This window comes from Panthera uncia, chromosome C2, assembly GCF_023721935.1.
Source record: "Panthera uncia isolate 11264 chromosome C2, Puncia_PCG_1.0, whole genome shotgun sequence".
Lineage (NCBI taxonomy): Eukaryota > Metazoa > Chordata > Mammalia > Carnivora > Felidae > Panthera > Panthera uncia.
The window spans coordinates 47,102,895-47,119,045 of record NC_064810.1 but is presented as its reverse complement, the minus strand read 5'-3'; the positions used below and the strand labels follow the sequence as shown (position 1 = coordinate 47,119,045).

At 38.8% G+C, this 16,151-nt stretch overlaps 1 protein-coding gene across 2 annotated transcripts in view; it reads right to left on the bottom strand.

Moving 5' to 3' along the window:
- Positions 1-13,420, bottom strand: part of TBC1D23 (TBC1 domain family member 23) — a 59,200-nt gene extending 45,780 nt beyond the window's left edge. Inside the window, exon 1 of one of the 2 annotated variants that reach the window (XM_049629343.1) lies at positions 13,114-13,420. In XM_049629343.1, coding sequence (XP_049485300.1) covers positions 13,114-13,166 — 53 coding nt within the window. In that variant the 5' untranslated portion in view covers positions 13,167-13,420. The remainder of the gene's footprint in view (positions 1-13,113) is intronic. The other variant, XM_049629344.1, reaches the window with a different exon arrangement.
- Between the last annotated feature and the right edge of the window lie 2,731 nt (positions 13,421-16,151).

Below are 16,151 nucleotides of genomic sequence, written 5' to 3'. Positions count from 1 at the left end.
CACACACACACACACACACACACACAAATATCCTTCAGTGGATAAATTAAATGGCATACACACACACACACAGAGAGGAATATTATTCAGTCTCAGAAAGGAAAGAAATTCTGACACATCTACAACATGGATAAATCTTGCATACTTTACGCTAAGTGAAATAAGCCGGTCACAAAAACACAAATACTGTACTTATTTGAGGTATTTAGAATAGTCAAAATCACAGAGACAGAAAAAAAACAGTAGTTGTTAGGGACCGGAGGTGGGTCCGGGGTATGGCAATATCCATTAGAAAAAGAAACAAAATTGTGAAAGGTGGCTACTTCAGAGAAATGAGATGGGAAGGACATTTACTTTGCACATAGCATTAGTCAGTAAAGCATTAGTTAGTATATACATACGTATATGTATATATTAGGTTTATTTATTTTGAAACAGAGAGACAGAGAGAACAGGGGAGGGGCAGAGAGAGAGGGAGAGAGAGAGAAAATCCCAAGCAGAGTTTGCACTGTCAACGCAGAGCTCAACGCAGGGCTCAAACCCATGAACCATGAGATCAAGACCTGAGCTGAAGTCAAGAGTCAGAAGCTTAACCATTGAGCCACCCAGGTGCCCCAAGCTTGAGTATATTTATAATATTGATTATATTTATATCAATATTGTATTGATTATATTTGTAGTGTTGAATAATTTAAATACTTATGGATTCCTTTTTAACATTTATACTCTTTCAGTCAACAAAAATTGAGAATGAGTAAAATGATTCAGCTAAAAGCATGTTCAAAGCAGTGCTTATTATAACCATGAAAACAATGTAGCTCTCTTAAAATGAGGAACTGATTTAAATCAGTAGATGGAATACCAGGCAACAATTTAAAATGCTGAAAAACAATTAATGACATGGAAAATGTTCAACATATTAACCACAGTGTAAAGTGTAAAGTTTAAAACTAAGGGCAGTTTTAAAGTTAACATACAGCATATATATTCAAAAGAAATAGTATACTATTCCTACTCCCCACCCACTCTTTCCCACACACACGGGGAAACTATTTAAAAAATAATAAGGGATGCTTGGGTGGCTCAGTTGGTTGAGTGTCTGACTTCAGCTCAGGTCATGATCTCGTGGTCTGGTCTGTGAGTTCGAGCCCCACATCAGGCTCTGTGCTGACAGCTCAAAGCCTGGAGCCTACTTCCAATTCTGTGTCTCCCTCTCTCTCTGCCTCTCCCCCTTTTACACTCTGTCTCTCTCTCAAAAATAAACATTAAAAAAACCCTTTTTTTTGAGGGGCCAAAAAAAGATTTTTTAATGGTCTAAGGTATATTATTGTTTGATAAAAATAAAAATTTAAAAGCTGCACTACTGAGGAAATCATTAAAAACCCAAAGCCTGCTATGTAAACATCCTAAACATGCTATTTCTACTGCATAGGATATTACTCAAACTTCTGAGTCTAGTAGCATTATTAAACAGAGCCAAGAGATAAAATGGACTCAGAACTTCTTGCATTCACGGATGTAAAGAACAATATAGCCTGTGATGATTATTCTCCTTTCCTCAAACATTTTCACCACATTTGTTTATTCAACAGGCCCTATACATGACCTACTCCCTTTCAAAAAGTCATCTCTCGGGGCACCTGGGTGGCTCAGCGGTTAAGCATCCAACTGTTGGTTTCAGCTCGGGTCATGATCTCATAGTTCATAGGTTCGAGCCCTGCATCAGGCTCCACACTGACAGAGAGGGGCCTGGTTGGGATTCTCTCTCTCTCTCTCTCTCTCTCTCTCTCTCTTTCTCTCTCTCTGCCCCTACCCTCCTTACACTCTCTGTCTCAAAATAAATAAACTTGAAAGCAAACAGTTAACTCTCTCCTTCCTTTTACAATTCAATTTCCTGAAAACAGTAGTCACCATTCATCTCTAACTTACTCTCTCCCCATTCACTTAAACCCTTTATCCCTCTACGGAAACTGCTCCAAAAAGTCATCAGTCATCTCAGTCCTTGTCCTCTTTACATATCTGCAAAGTTAGATTCTCTCCTTAAAACACTCTCCTTCAGTTCCCAGTAACTTTCCTATATCTCTCTCTAACCCTTGTTCTGAATTCTTTCCTTCCTTGCCAAAAGTACTCTTTTCTTCAAACCTTCAATAAATTATATTGAGCACCACTACCTGCTGGCGACTGTGTGAGGCACTGGAGATCTAGCAGTGAACAAAAAGTCCTGCTCTCAGGGTGCCTGCGTGGCTCAGTTGGTTGAGCGTCTGACTTTGGCTCAGGTCATGATCTCACTACTCATAGGTTCGAGCCCCACACTGGGCTCTGTGCTGACAGCTCAAAGCTTGTAGCATGCTTCAGACTCTGTGCCTCCCTCTCTCCCTGTCCCTCCCTCGCTCAAGTTCTGTTTCTCTCTCTCAAAAATAAACATGAAAACAAATTTTTTTTCTTTAAAAAGTCATGCTTCATGTAGCCTACATTCTAGCTGGCTATTCCAAGGTTTTATCACAAGTCCTATTATCTAAAACCCACTCATCAAAAGCAGCTCCTTTCTGAAGCGTAGTCTGTTGGAATTTGTTTGGCACAAACCTCTGATCAGTTACTTAAAACTCAAAAATGACCACCAACAGACTGTGTAACAGTGTCAAGTTGCACATATTAAGTTGTGGTTTCATGACTTACTTTGTGTTATTTCTTAATGCCCAACTCATGAGACATCAGCATCAAAAGCTTTGTCTGAACTTATTTTGCTATTGTTGGCACACTGGTTACAAATTACTACCATACCAATACTCCTTAATTAGTTCCTAAATATTTTGTGACATTTGTTAGAAATAGAAATAAGACAACTTTGTTACACATTCACTTGTACAGTAGACATACAGATGAAGTTCAGTGACCATAAGGTATGCATAACTTATAAGTGCATAACTTATTTTTATTTTTTTTCATTTTTTAAATGTATTTGAATCCAAGTTAGTTAACATATAGTGTAATAATGATTTCAGGAGTAGAATTTAGTGATTCATCACTTACATAGAACACCCAGTGCTCATCCCAACAAGTGCCCTCCTTAATGCTCATCACCTGTTTAGCCCATCCCCCCCACCCAACACCCCTCCAGCAACCCTCAGTTTGTTCTCTGTATTTAAGAGTCTCATATGGTTTGCCTCCTTCTCTTTTTTTACCTTATTTTTCCTTCCCTTCCTCTATGTTCATCTGTTTTGTTTCTTAAATTCAACATATGAGTGAAATCATGTGGTATTTATCTTTCTCTGACTTATTTTTTTTAAGTAAGCTCTATGCAGGGCTTGAATCATGACCCTGAGATCAAGAATCACATGCTCTACCAAATGAGCCAGCCCGGTGCTTCACGTGTAACTTATTTCTAAATACCAATTTCGGGGCGTCTGAGTGGCTCAGTCAGTTAAGCATCCGAATTCGGCTCAGGTCATGATCCCATGGCTCATGAGTTTGAGCCCCACATCAGGCTCTGTGCTAACAGCTCAGAGCCTGGAGCCTGTTTCAGATTCTGTCTCCCTCCCTCTCTGCTCCCCCCCTGCTCGTGCTCTGTCTCTCAAAAATAAATAAACGTTAAAAAAAATAAAAAATAAATAAATGAATACCAATCTCAAACCATCAAAACTTTCTAACAACAAATAGTATGAGACACATTAAGAAATGGCCACAACGCCTTACAATCTGAGAGCACAATCTGGTAACTGTGAAATCTTGAAGTTCTGGATTTTTGTCAGAATCAACATACTTTTTACAGCATTTTAACAAGTTGTATATTTGAATGCCAAGGGAAAAAAACATCTCACTCACCAGTTTTAAAAAAAATTAGTGAAACTCTGTATCAGGATCAGATCCACAAAAGCAGTTTTGGGAGATTCCCTTATCAAATAATGCAATCCTCTCCAGAATTTGTTTAAGCGGGATCTTGTGCCAAGTTAAGAAAAGTGTAAATTTAGTCCTCTATGCTTGACAAGCCAAACAAAAAAAATTGTATCTACAGTATTTCAGCACTGTGCAACAGGCAAAGGAGACAGATCACAGAACGCTGCTCTGTAAACTACTAAAATTAACTACAAATGGAACAGATGCTTTAAATCTTCAGACTTATTTTTGATCCATAATCCATGTAGATCAAATTGCACCAATGGTACCTATGGGGTGTGCCCCTTTTGCTATGAAAAAACTCAGGAATTTTTGCCTCAGCCAAACAAAAAAAGAAGAAGAAGAAGAGGAAGAAGAAGAAGAAGAAGAAGAAGAAGAAGAAGAAGAAGAGGAGGAGGAGGGGGAGGAGGAGAAGGAGGAAGAAGCTGTTTGTCATAACTTTACTTTAGATGTGTAATGTTGCAATGCATTTGCTGTAAGACTTTGCTTACAAAATGGAAGAACATCTTCTCTACTAATGAGAAGCTGACTTTACAGACTGCTCTAAATCCTTTCCTCTTTCATGCTTCCTTAAAATAAAAAGTTCCTAACATACTGTTCTTTTCTATACATATGAGGTGACTTTCCAGGACTTTCAATGCACAAAGAAAGGCACCAGATTATTTTCCCCCAATCGAAGCAGTGGTTTATTTGGAAAATAGAGTATGTCCTTTGCCCAAGAGAAAGAACGGGATGAAAGCAGCACAAGTCAACACAAAACAGCACATTACCTGCTTCTATCACGAATTTCCAATTTATCCAAAATGTAATGAGAGAAGAAACACTACCAATATTCCTTTCCCTGAAACCATCATTTTATTTATTTTAATATATTAAATATAACTTATTGTCAAATTGGTTTCCATACAACACCCAGTGCTCATTCCAACAGGAAACTATCATTTCAGAAAATAAAGGAACACTACTACAAGTGAGGTGACAACACTTTACATCATTTGGCAAGTCTTTCCAAGGGTGCTTTACCAATGAAGATTAATTTGGCAAAGAAATACATAACAGATTTTTTTAAAGCCTGGATTCCAACCATCAATGATAATTTATTTGACTAAAGAGAGTCTCATTTACTTTCATGTCAGTGGTTACGTGTAAATAGAATCTACAATACAAAGCTCAAGAATTTCTGGTATTTAATTACACACTATATGAAATAAATACATTCTTCTTTTTTTTTTTTTTAATTTTTTTTTTCAACGTTTTTTATTTATTTTTGGGACAGAGAGAGACAGAGCATGAATGGGGGAGGGGCAGAGAGAGAGGGAGACACAGAATCGGAAACAGGCTCCAGGCTCCGAGCCATCAGCCCAGAGCCTGACGCGGGGCTCGAACTCACGGACCGCGAGATCGTGACCTGGCTGAAGTCGGACGCTTAACCGACTGCGCCACCCAGGCGCCCCTGAAATAAATACATTCTTCTATGGGTCACTTTTATACTTCAAAACAAAGGCTAGAAATTCCCAAAAAGGGAAAGTAACCACAGAGAGTTATTTTAAAACTAGGTTTCTTATTTCTCCAATATCCCTGAATAAAAACAACAGAAAAATTACTGAGCTAATAAAGTTAGTAAGCTGTATAATTACTTATGTTTTCTAATTAAATATCACTACTATACTCTCACAAACTATAAATAATAATTCTATTTTATATATGATTTAGATATATGTAATATAATTATATTACTTATATAATATATATTTAACATATAATTTATCATACAAATACATTTAAATATACAACATATATTATATATGTATATATTATCTAGGTGTACTATATAACCATAATATTTCAAGTTCAAAAAACTAATCTATTTTTGGCAAGGCTATGAGAACACATTATGAAAACTAAGGTACAAAGCTATAGTATATAATGTTCTGTATCACTTCCCACCATATCAATCATGAATTGTCCCTTCTTGTGTATATAACAGACAAGGTATGCATATCCTTACAGCTTTATAGGTGCCACAAGTAACAAATATATATGTTCAACAACGTACATCTTGGAATATTGTGGCTTTCAAAACACAAGACTGATTGAATATAGGAATACCATATTTTTAATTGGGCTCTTTCTAGGTGTCTGTTCAACTATATGTGAAATACATAACATATATGCATTCAACTTTAGAAAGAGCACAGGGCTTAAAGAGATATAAGTTCTACTAACTGGGTTTGTCACCTGACCACCCTAAGCCTGTCCTCTCATCTCTAACAAGAAAACTACAATAATCCATAACTTCCACTTCTCATAGAATTGTTGTAAGAGCCAAATGAGACAGCATATATAAGCATTACATACAAGATAAAGCCCTACACAAACATATATTCTTATATCTTCTTGCTAAAATTATTAAATATCACCATACCAATTAGTTTATGTAACAACTGCTTTAAACCAAGAAAAACACAAACTACAGCATTCCCACCCAACTATGGAATGCCGTGTCAGCTTAGGAATAAGAAAAACTCCTTTAACCCTCAAGAAAAAGAAAGAAGACTTGAAACAAGTGATTTAATTACTGATCATTTTCTCAGCTCAGGTCAAAGGTTAGACTCTTAAAAACAAATGTACATCAAATTTCAGGAAATAAGTTTCTTAATATTGACTCCTAACTTACTGCTCTTGCATTTCCACAAGAAACAATTTCTCTTGTAAGCCTAACATAAGGGACTGATTTATCTTCCACTTATAATTCTCAATATCTAAGTCACTTCAAGCACTGTCCCTTTTCAAGCTGTGTAATCCTATTCTACTCTGCTAGAGTGTATAACTTCCCAAAACACCAATATTTAGGTATCTTTAGGAGATATCTTCACATATTATTTGAATACTACGGCTAAAAAGATGAAAACATTGAAGTGCCCAAGCAAGACAGAACACTGCGAACTCTGGTTTTAAATCTGTCTCAGTTTTTTCCTAAAACACTACACAGTAGCTTGAATATAACCAGTATTTAGTTAGTGTTTGCTGAATGCCTTATAACTGCTTTGCTAAACTCTATTTTGCTTTTTGATACATGAGGGAAGCCACTGTTTTTGGTTTATACCAAGTAGAATCCACAGTTTAGCATAAGCACCAGAAATGATTTGCCAAGCATATTTTATCAACTCTGTTCAGGAGACAGAAGTTGGCTGTGTGCATATTGCAGTACACTTAACTTGGTGTGCCAGAATTACCTAAGTTGCCTCCAAGATGGGGAAGGCACCTGTACTCTCTACAGTAAAACTAAATGATATTGGATCCATTTTTTGGCATTCAAAAACCAATTATTAACTCTTACCTGTGGATATTAAAACATCCACAGATGCAAAATCCTAGAAGTTAATTATTATTTAGGAATTATCTTTAAAAACAGTAAAATCTGAATTATAAGAAAAACATGAATGTAAATAGTATAAACAAGTTAAGTCTTCTTAATTTCTAATTGTTTCCTGCACTATACTTACAGCTTACCAAATCAAATAGTTGTTATTTAAAAACACCTAATTCAGGGCACCTGGGTGCCTCAGTCAGTGAAGCATCCAACTTTGGCTCAGGTCATGATCTCACAGTTTGTGAGTTCGAGCCCCGCGTCAGGCTCTGTGCTGACCACTCAGAGCCTGGAGCCTGCTTCGGATTTTGTGTCTCCCTCTCTCTTTCTGCCCCTCCCCTGCTTGTGTGATTTCTCTCTCTCAAAAATAAACAAACATCAAAAAAAACCAAACACCTAATTCAAGACGAGGTTTTTCTTCCTCTTCATTTTTTGTAAGGTAATATCTAGTCTGCCCAGAACCACAAGCTGTCAATATTCACCTTAAATGAGTTCCATTCTCTTTCATATTAAATGTATTTCTTTATTGATTATATCATTTTTGAAATTGCAATCACCTACTCCTTAAATCTTTCCTCATATTTCAATGCCTATGAAATGGGAAGCACTGAAAGCACTATATACAAAGTGCACAAAACTTTGAAAAAGACGCTATTATTCTCGAAACAATTCTATTCACATTTCAAATTAAGAATAGAAGCTTCTTTATGAACCGATACTTTTATAATTTTAAGAAGAGTTTAGCAATAAATTAAAATCACGACTTTAACGTGGATATTGTACAAAAATTTTAAACTAAACAAACTCAGAATACCAACAGTTGTTGTAAAATTAATATCTATACAAAAAAAATGTTTTACTTATTTTTGAGAGAGAGAGGGAGACAGTGTGTGTGCGCACACTCAAAGAGAGTGAGTGGAGGGGAGAGGGGGAGAGAGAGAGAGAGAGAGAGAGAGAGAGAGAGAGAGAGAATCTTAAGAAGGCTCCACTCCCAGCACAGAGTCTGACGCAGGGCTCAATCATACAACTGTGAGATCATGACCTGAACCAAATTCAAGAGTCAGACACTTAACTGACGGAGTCTCCCAGGCACCCCCAGAAAACATTTTTTAAATCATGACTAGATCTTTAAGCATTATGTCAGGAAGAAAGCCTCAGAAAATGAGAAACATGTTCAAATCCAAGGCCAATTTCTTCAATACCGAGAAGAGTAATTATCAATCTTTGAACTATAAAAATTTAACATGGTTAAATTTTACAAATCTGTAGCTTGTTTAAATTTAAATAATTTCAAACTCGTTGTAAATATTTTTAAAGTATTTCTCCATATGCTCTGAGCTAATGTGGCTGCAGTTTCAGAAAGTGAGCTGAGTATTTTTTGATATCCATGGTTTTCCATAAAAGTTGAGCATTATACAAGCAGAGCATTACACAGTTCACAAAAACAATGAAGTTAGAAAATGTATATGAAATGACAGCTTGGTATGTTATTGCACATGATTTGACAAAAGTTATGCAGACAATAAACATTTATTGAGCCACCTGCTATCAGCCACTGCACTTGAGAAGTTCACTATGTAAATAGCAATGATAAAACATGTAATCAAATAAATTATAGCATAATGTGTTAGGTGACAAAATATAACAGATTATATAACATATAGAGATACATTCCTCTGGCCAACTCATTTTGAGTTGCACATCATCCAGAACCTTACTGAAGAATGTGGTCCATGAACCAGCAGAATTGCCATAACTTAGAAGCTAGTCAGTCAGAAATACAGAATCTCTGGGGATGCAAGCTGGTGCTGCCACTCTGGAAAACAGTATGGAGGTTCCTCAAAATATTAAAAATAGAACTACCCTGTGGCTCAGCAATCGCACTACTAGGTATTTACCCAAGGGATACAGGTGTGCTGTTTCGAAGGGGCATATGCACCCCAGTGTTTATAGCAGCACTATCAACATTAGCCAAAGTATGGAAAGAGCCCAAATGTCCATCGATGGATGAATGGATAAATAAGATGTGGCATATATATACAATGGAGTATTAATCGGCAATCAAAAATAATGAAATCTTGCCATTTACGACTATGTGGATGGAACTGGAGGGTATTATGCTAAGCAAAATTAGTCAGTCAGAGAAAGACAAATATCATACGACTTCACTCATATGAGGACTTTAAGAGACAAAACAGATGAACATAAGGGAAGGGAAACAAAAATAATATAAAAACAGGGAGGGGGACAAAACAGAAGAGACTCATAAATATGAACAATAAACAGAGGGTTACTGGAGGGGTTGTGGGAGGGGGGATGGGCTAAATGGATAAGGGGCACTAAGGAATCTACTCCTGAAATCATTGTTGCACTATAGGCTAACTAATTTGGATGTAAATTAAAAAAAATAAAATTAAAAAATAAATAAAAATAAATATAAAAATCATTAAAAAAAAAAAAAAAGAAATACAGAATTTCAGGTCCCAAGCAAATGTACTGAATCAGAATCTACATTTTAACAAGATCCTCAGGTAATTCCAATGCACATTTAAATTTTGAGAAGCACTAACCTAGAACATAACTGAAGATCAGTAAATAAGTGTCCTCTCATACTTTCAAGATCTTCAGTCCCCACCCTGAGCCTTTTTGCAAATTGATACATAATTTTAATGTGGTCAGCTACCCAGTTTCAGAGATTAAAAAAAAAAAAAAACAAAAAAACAAAGAACACTGGGAAATACCACTAACAACAAAGAAAGAAAACAGGGAATAAAATAAAAAGCAATTTCAAAAAGGGAAGGCTTTTGGGTCCATTTAACATAGCAACAATCTACCCTATCTGCCTAGATAGGTCTCACTATACTACAGAAGTATAACAGTAACTGACATTCTTAAATGTGCCTCCTCTAACTAGACCACAAATTCCTTGAGGACAGGGACCTAGTTTTATTCTTATACACTTACATCTGTAAACTGAATGGCTCTAAGTCACTGAGATAAGTTCAGGTTAGGCAATCGGATATATAACATATTTCAGAAACATTTCCAGCTGAAAAAGTTGCAATAAAAATATGACTTTTTAATTTTTTTATTTATTTTTTAACGTTTTATTTATTTTTGAGACAGGGAGAGACAGAGCATGAACAGGGGAGGGTCAGAGAGAGGGAGACACAGAATCTGAAATAGGCTCCAGGCTCTGAACTGTCAGCACAGAGCCCAATGTGGGGCTCGAACTCACAGACTGAGAGATCATGACCTGAGCCGAAGTTGGCCGCTCAACCGACTGAGCCACCCAGGCGCCCCATGACTTTTTAAAAAAAGAGTAAATCCTTCCCATTCCATAACAACCCATTCACTAGTCTTAGAACAGAGGCTGTACCAAATCTATGGCTCCAAATCCAATGTCTTCTCTACATTCAAACTCACTCCTACAGGGCACCACTGAGTGCAGTGAGCATAGAAAATGGACAAAGATTACATGAGAACAGAAGGAGAGGAGAAATCATTGAACACCTCAGGGTTCCTCCATTCATGAAAATAAAAACAACAAAAATAGAAAGTCACACAAAAGACAGAGCAACCCTAGAAGAGAACAAATGCTACCTTTAACAACCATTAATTCCATGTTCCTTGCCTCTGTGAACAGACTCCTGTTCACAATCCTAAGAACTCCTCAAAGATACCTTAACTCTAGAAACACTTCTCCTCATGACCTCCAATAAGCTGATCAGAGCCAGTTAGATACAATACACACTTTCAAGACAGCCAATTTCATGAAGTTCTAGTCATTACTCTTCAAACAATCATTTCGTTTTCTTGCCCAAGCATGGTCATGCTATTACTCCATTCAAAGGCCTTTCCCATCTGTTAATCTGAATGCACTATCCAACATGTTAGCCACTAGCCATGTGTGGCTATTTAACATTTGAAATGTGGCTAGATCCAAATGAGATGTAGGGTAAAGGTAAGGAACACGTGAAAGTTTGAAGTCTTCGTATAAAAAAAAGATGTAAAACTATCTAACTGGCTTTTTTTTTTTGAACAATCCTATGTTAAAATAATGTTTCAGATATAAATCAAAGAATTTAAACTGTTTCTTTTTAGTTTTTAATGTGGCTACTAGAAAATTTTACACTTCAGGGGCACCTGGCTGGCTCAGTCAATGGAGCATGCAACTCGTGATCTGGGGAGTGTGAGTTTGAGCCCCATGTTGGGTGTAGAAATTACTTTAAAAATCCTAGGGAAGGGGCGTCTGGGTGGCTCAGTTGGTTAAGCGTCCGACTTCAGCACAGGTCATGATCTCACAGTCCGTGAGTTTGAGCCCCGTGTTGGGCTCTGTGCTGACAGCTCAGAGCCTGGAGCCTGCTTCAGATTCTATGTCTCCCTCTCTCTCTGCCCCTCCCCTGCTCATGCTCTGTCTCTCTCTGTCTCAAAAATAAATTTTTAAAAAAATTACAAAAATAAATAAATAAAAATCTTAGGGGGAAAAAAGAGAAAATTTTAAATTACATACATGTTATATTTCTAGTGACAGCACTAGTCTAAAACCTATTGATTCTTCAAGGTCTAATTCAAACACCTTTGCTTCCATGAAGCCTTCTCTAATGACTGCAAGTGGAAGTGGTTTCTGTCCCCTGAAATCCCATAACACCTTCACATTCCCAAAGAACTGGATCAACTTTACCTTGTTACTGAGTTTACCTGTCACAGCTCCAACATAAGCAAATTGAGAAAAGAAACTCCATCTAGGTCACCAGTGAGTTTTCCTACTACACCTTGGAGAGTACATGCATGAACTTAGGTGATGCCAGACGTCTGCTGAGAACTGATTTTCTCAACTATTATATTATCTATCCCTTTCAATGATTTTCATTTCTTTCTCAAGTATTAAAAGTCCATGTGTAAAATGTCCTGTATTATTTTTAGGCAAACAACTTATTACATGAGCTACATACATGTCAGATGATGAAAAAGCAAATCTAAAACTAATACATGTGGTCGATATACTTAGGTTAAATATACAAACTCAACAAGCTTCTAAAGGTTCCATATATTTTTGTCTTAAAAATGTATTGTAAAGATTAACTATTTCAAAAGTAGGAGCCTTTCCCAAAGATTAACGACACTAAATGACTAAAGTCTACCAAAAAATTATTGGAAGTCCCCGCCCCCTCCACAGCTCCGAGTATAAGTCAGGTAAGCATGCAAAGGCTTGGGAGCAGCAAGAGCAATATCCACAAAACGTCCAAAAGCTGTGTAGATTGAGCGGTAGAAATAAAGAGACAGGAAAAAAAAAAAAAAAAGTCGACTTGTGTGAGACGAATGGTAGAAACGGTTGAAACGCAAAATAAGAAATAAAAACTAGAATATAAAAAATATCTCAACTCTGTGGGAGGGATCCTCCCTGGGGGTATCTCTCAACCTCTCCGGCAAACGTTGCGGTGCTAATTTCAAGTGTCTTCTTCAAATGGTATTCTAGTGCCTCAGCTCTAACTTCGTTCCCTACCAACCTACTCTAACGCCCCGGGCCAGGGACTCCTGCCAAACCCAGCCCTGAAGCCACCCTCTCCAGCGCGTTTTAGAAACCGGTGAACGAAACAGGAGGACCTAACTGAGGCCCAATACCTGGACGACACCCCTATCATTTGGAGTCCGGCCTTAGACCCTTCGATTTGATGGAGCCGGCTGAGAGGAGCTGGCCAGCAGAGGGGGCGGGGCAGGGCGCTGGACTTTGCCCAGGACGGGTCTTCCCATTCCAGGTCGGAGCCTGCTGGTGCCTCAGGGACAGGCAGGATGGTGAGCAGAAAGAATAGAGAGGCAGAAAGAATCAGCCCTAGGCTTTCACTCACCAGCCGTCACCGCTCGACGTTGGCTGTGGCAGGACCTCTTCTCCTTCCGCCATTGCTGTTGACGTCCACGTCACTTTGCCGAAAAGTGGACCTGGCGCCCGGACCGACTCTGAGACCCAATGTCGTAAAAGGTTCTCGGAAGTCTGGGAGTGAGCTTCTGGAGAGGAAAAGAAAGAGGGAGGAGGCAAGAGACGGGAGCAACGCGACGTCCCGACGTCCCGACGGCGAAAGGCAGCTTGGGGGAGGAGACTCGGCCAAAGCAGCTGCCCCTTCAAAGACTACATGTCCCAGCATGCCGCGGGGACTGGGCGGATGGAGTGGGCGGAGCTTGATGAGGGAGCGTGACCTGGTAAAAGGCCCTTGTGAGCGTCGTTTCTTAGCGTCCGTTTGGCTTCTTCATTGCATCTTGGCGTCGTACTTAAAATCAGAATTGGGAGTCCTAACTAATGGAGAGAGTAGGAGAGGGGGGAATTCCATAGGGAAGGTGGGAGTAGGAGGATAGCCACATTTCAGTCATTTCCCACTAACAACTGGATTTGAGGAAACAGTTGGATGTAAGGAAAGGTCACCGCCCACCCCTATTTGTGGGGCGCGGTCAGAAGCACAAATGGAAGTCCCCTACTTTTTCTGAACGCTTGAAAGTTGTTTGGGGGGGAAAAAAGGCGCTAAAAAGTAAAGGAAATATGCTCCAACCTCCCGCCTTTATATATATATGCGTGTGTGTATCGTGTGTGTATACACACACACACACACACACACACACACACACAGTCTTCCTAATAACCTGGAAGGTCAAATCCAAGTTTAGATTTCTAGAAATCTTGGAGTTCCAAACTGAGCTGCCACGTTTCTTCTCTTCCCACCCTACTTCTTGTTTGCTCCACATCTACGGTCACCTTGGCCTCCACATCCAAGCTCGGTCCACATCACCACCACCACCACACCATCAAAGCACTAGCCTCTTGTCTCCCCTTGACCATTCCTGGTGTGCACAGGCTCGGGAGGATGGACGTAGGGAAATGCTTTTGCAAGCCGTAGAACCAACACTGATGAAGTAGAGAAGCAGGTAACAGTATGAATAAATCTGAAAAATATGTTAAATGAACGAGAGATTGCAGAAGGATAGGTATAGTATGGTTTCATTTATATTTGGTGGTAAAAATAGGCAAGACAATATATTGTTTGTGAATAGATGCATAAGTGCTTTAAAAAAATAAAGGGAAATGATTAAAAAAATGGAATGGCAGTTCTTACACAGCCAGACATTAAAGCAGGGAAAACAGGTTTTATCCAGAAACTACTGACAGTAGGGGAAAGAGCAGAGCTCCATTCCAATTGGTGCAGAGGTGATTAGAGGTTTTAAAGGGAGAATAAGGGAGTGGAGAGAATGGGGGCTCATTAGAGTCATAGAAGTGAAAAATTACAAAGAGTTAGCCAGTGTGATTGTGATTGAGCCAGCTGTGTCTGCTAGCTGGCAATTTTTGTAGTTAGGATTCTATCCTCCCACAGACGCTGAGAGACAGTGGCCCTATCGTTCCTGATGATTACATTTCAAAGTAACGACTCTCAGGTCCTTGAGAAGGACACTTCTAAGTCATAAGAGAAACAATTCTAAGCTCTTTCTAATAAATGCTCCAAGAAAGAGAGGTCAGGAGTCCATCATCAGGGTTGGCTAGAACAGAGTAAATTCTCTTGGCAGTTGAACTTTCTAAATCGGGCATTTTAATGAGGAGCTGGGTTTCCATGGGGGGCTAGAGTCCTCCTAGGGATTAAGTTGCTAGAAACCATGTTCGACTTTGGTCAAGTCTCAAGGTTTGGACAGAATTGTTACCCCTGGAAAGCTCTGCAGGTCTCAAAATTACATTTGGAGGAAGAGGGAGAAATGGCTTCAATTATATTTTTAATATTTTGTTTCTTAAGAGCTGAGAAGTTGTAGTCGAGTAGGTGTTCAATATTCCTTATAGAGTCTATACTTTGGTATACAGAATTTTTCATACTTCGAAACTATTTGATTAAAGAAGCACAAAACATAGTCCAGTCATTTCATTAACAACCAAAAACATGTTCACTCTCTTTCCAAAAGGGGAATAATCCAGAGCCACACATTATTGCACCACTTCCAAGCCCAGAATCTTTTCGTGCTGCTCAATCCTTCTGGGGGAAAATTTCTTTTAATGTGGAATGAGTGTTTTGATGGCAACCATTAAAAGAAAATAAAAGGCATGGATCTAGGTCAATTTACCATCCTAACTTCCAAGACCTCCCCTGTGGCCCGTCAATTGTCAGTGGGTTTTCAGAAGCTTTTCTAAAATAGTTTTAAAAACTATTAAGTCTGTGACTTGACAAGCAGCTGTTCATTGCTTAAGGTGTTTCTAATCCTCAACAGTAATTCATGTTTAGTACAATTTTTTTTAATTTTTTTAATGTTTATTTATTTTTGAGACAGAGAGAGACAGAGCATGAATGGGGGGAGGGTCAGAGAGAGAGGGAGACACAGAATCAGAACCAGGCTCCAGGTTCTGAGCTGTCAGCACAGAGCCCGACGCGGGGCTCGAACTCATGGACCGCGGGATCACGACCTGGGCCGAAGTCGGACGCTTAACCGACTGAGCCACCCAGGTGTCCCAGTACAATTTTTTTTAAAGCTTATTTTTTGAGAGAGTGAGTACAAGCAGGGGAGAGCAGATAGAGAGGGAGGGGGAGAATCCCAAGCAGGCTCCATTCTGTCAGCACAGAGTCCAACGTGAGGCTCAAACTCCCAAACCGTGAGTTCATGACCTGAGCCGAAATCAAGGTCAGATGCTTAACTGACTGAGCCACCAGGTGCCCCCATGTTTAGTATAATTAAATCAATAATTGCTTTATACTCTATGTGGTAAAAATATTATTCCATTAAAAATATATCTCTTGACTTTCAAGCAGTTCTTCACTTCGTAGAAGACAAAACTTCTGTCTTCCACTCTTTTTAATAGGGCCAGAGTCAGCTTCATGGGCATGCAACTTGTGCCACCACACAAGACCCCATGCTTAGAAGGGCC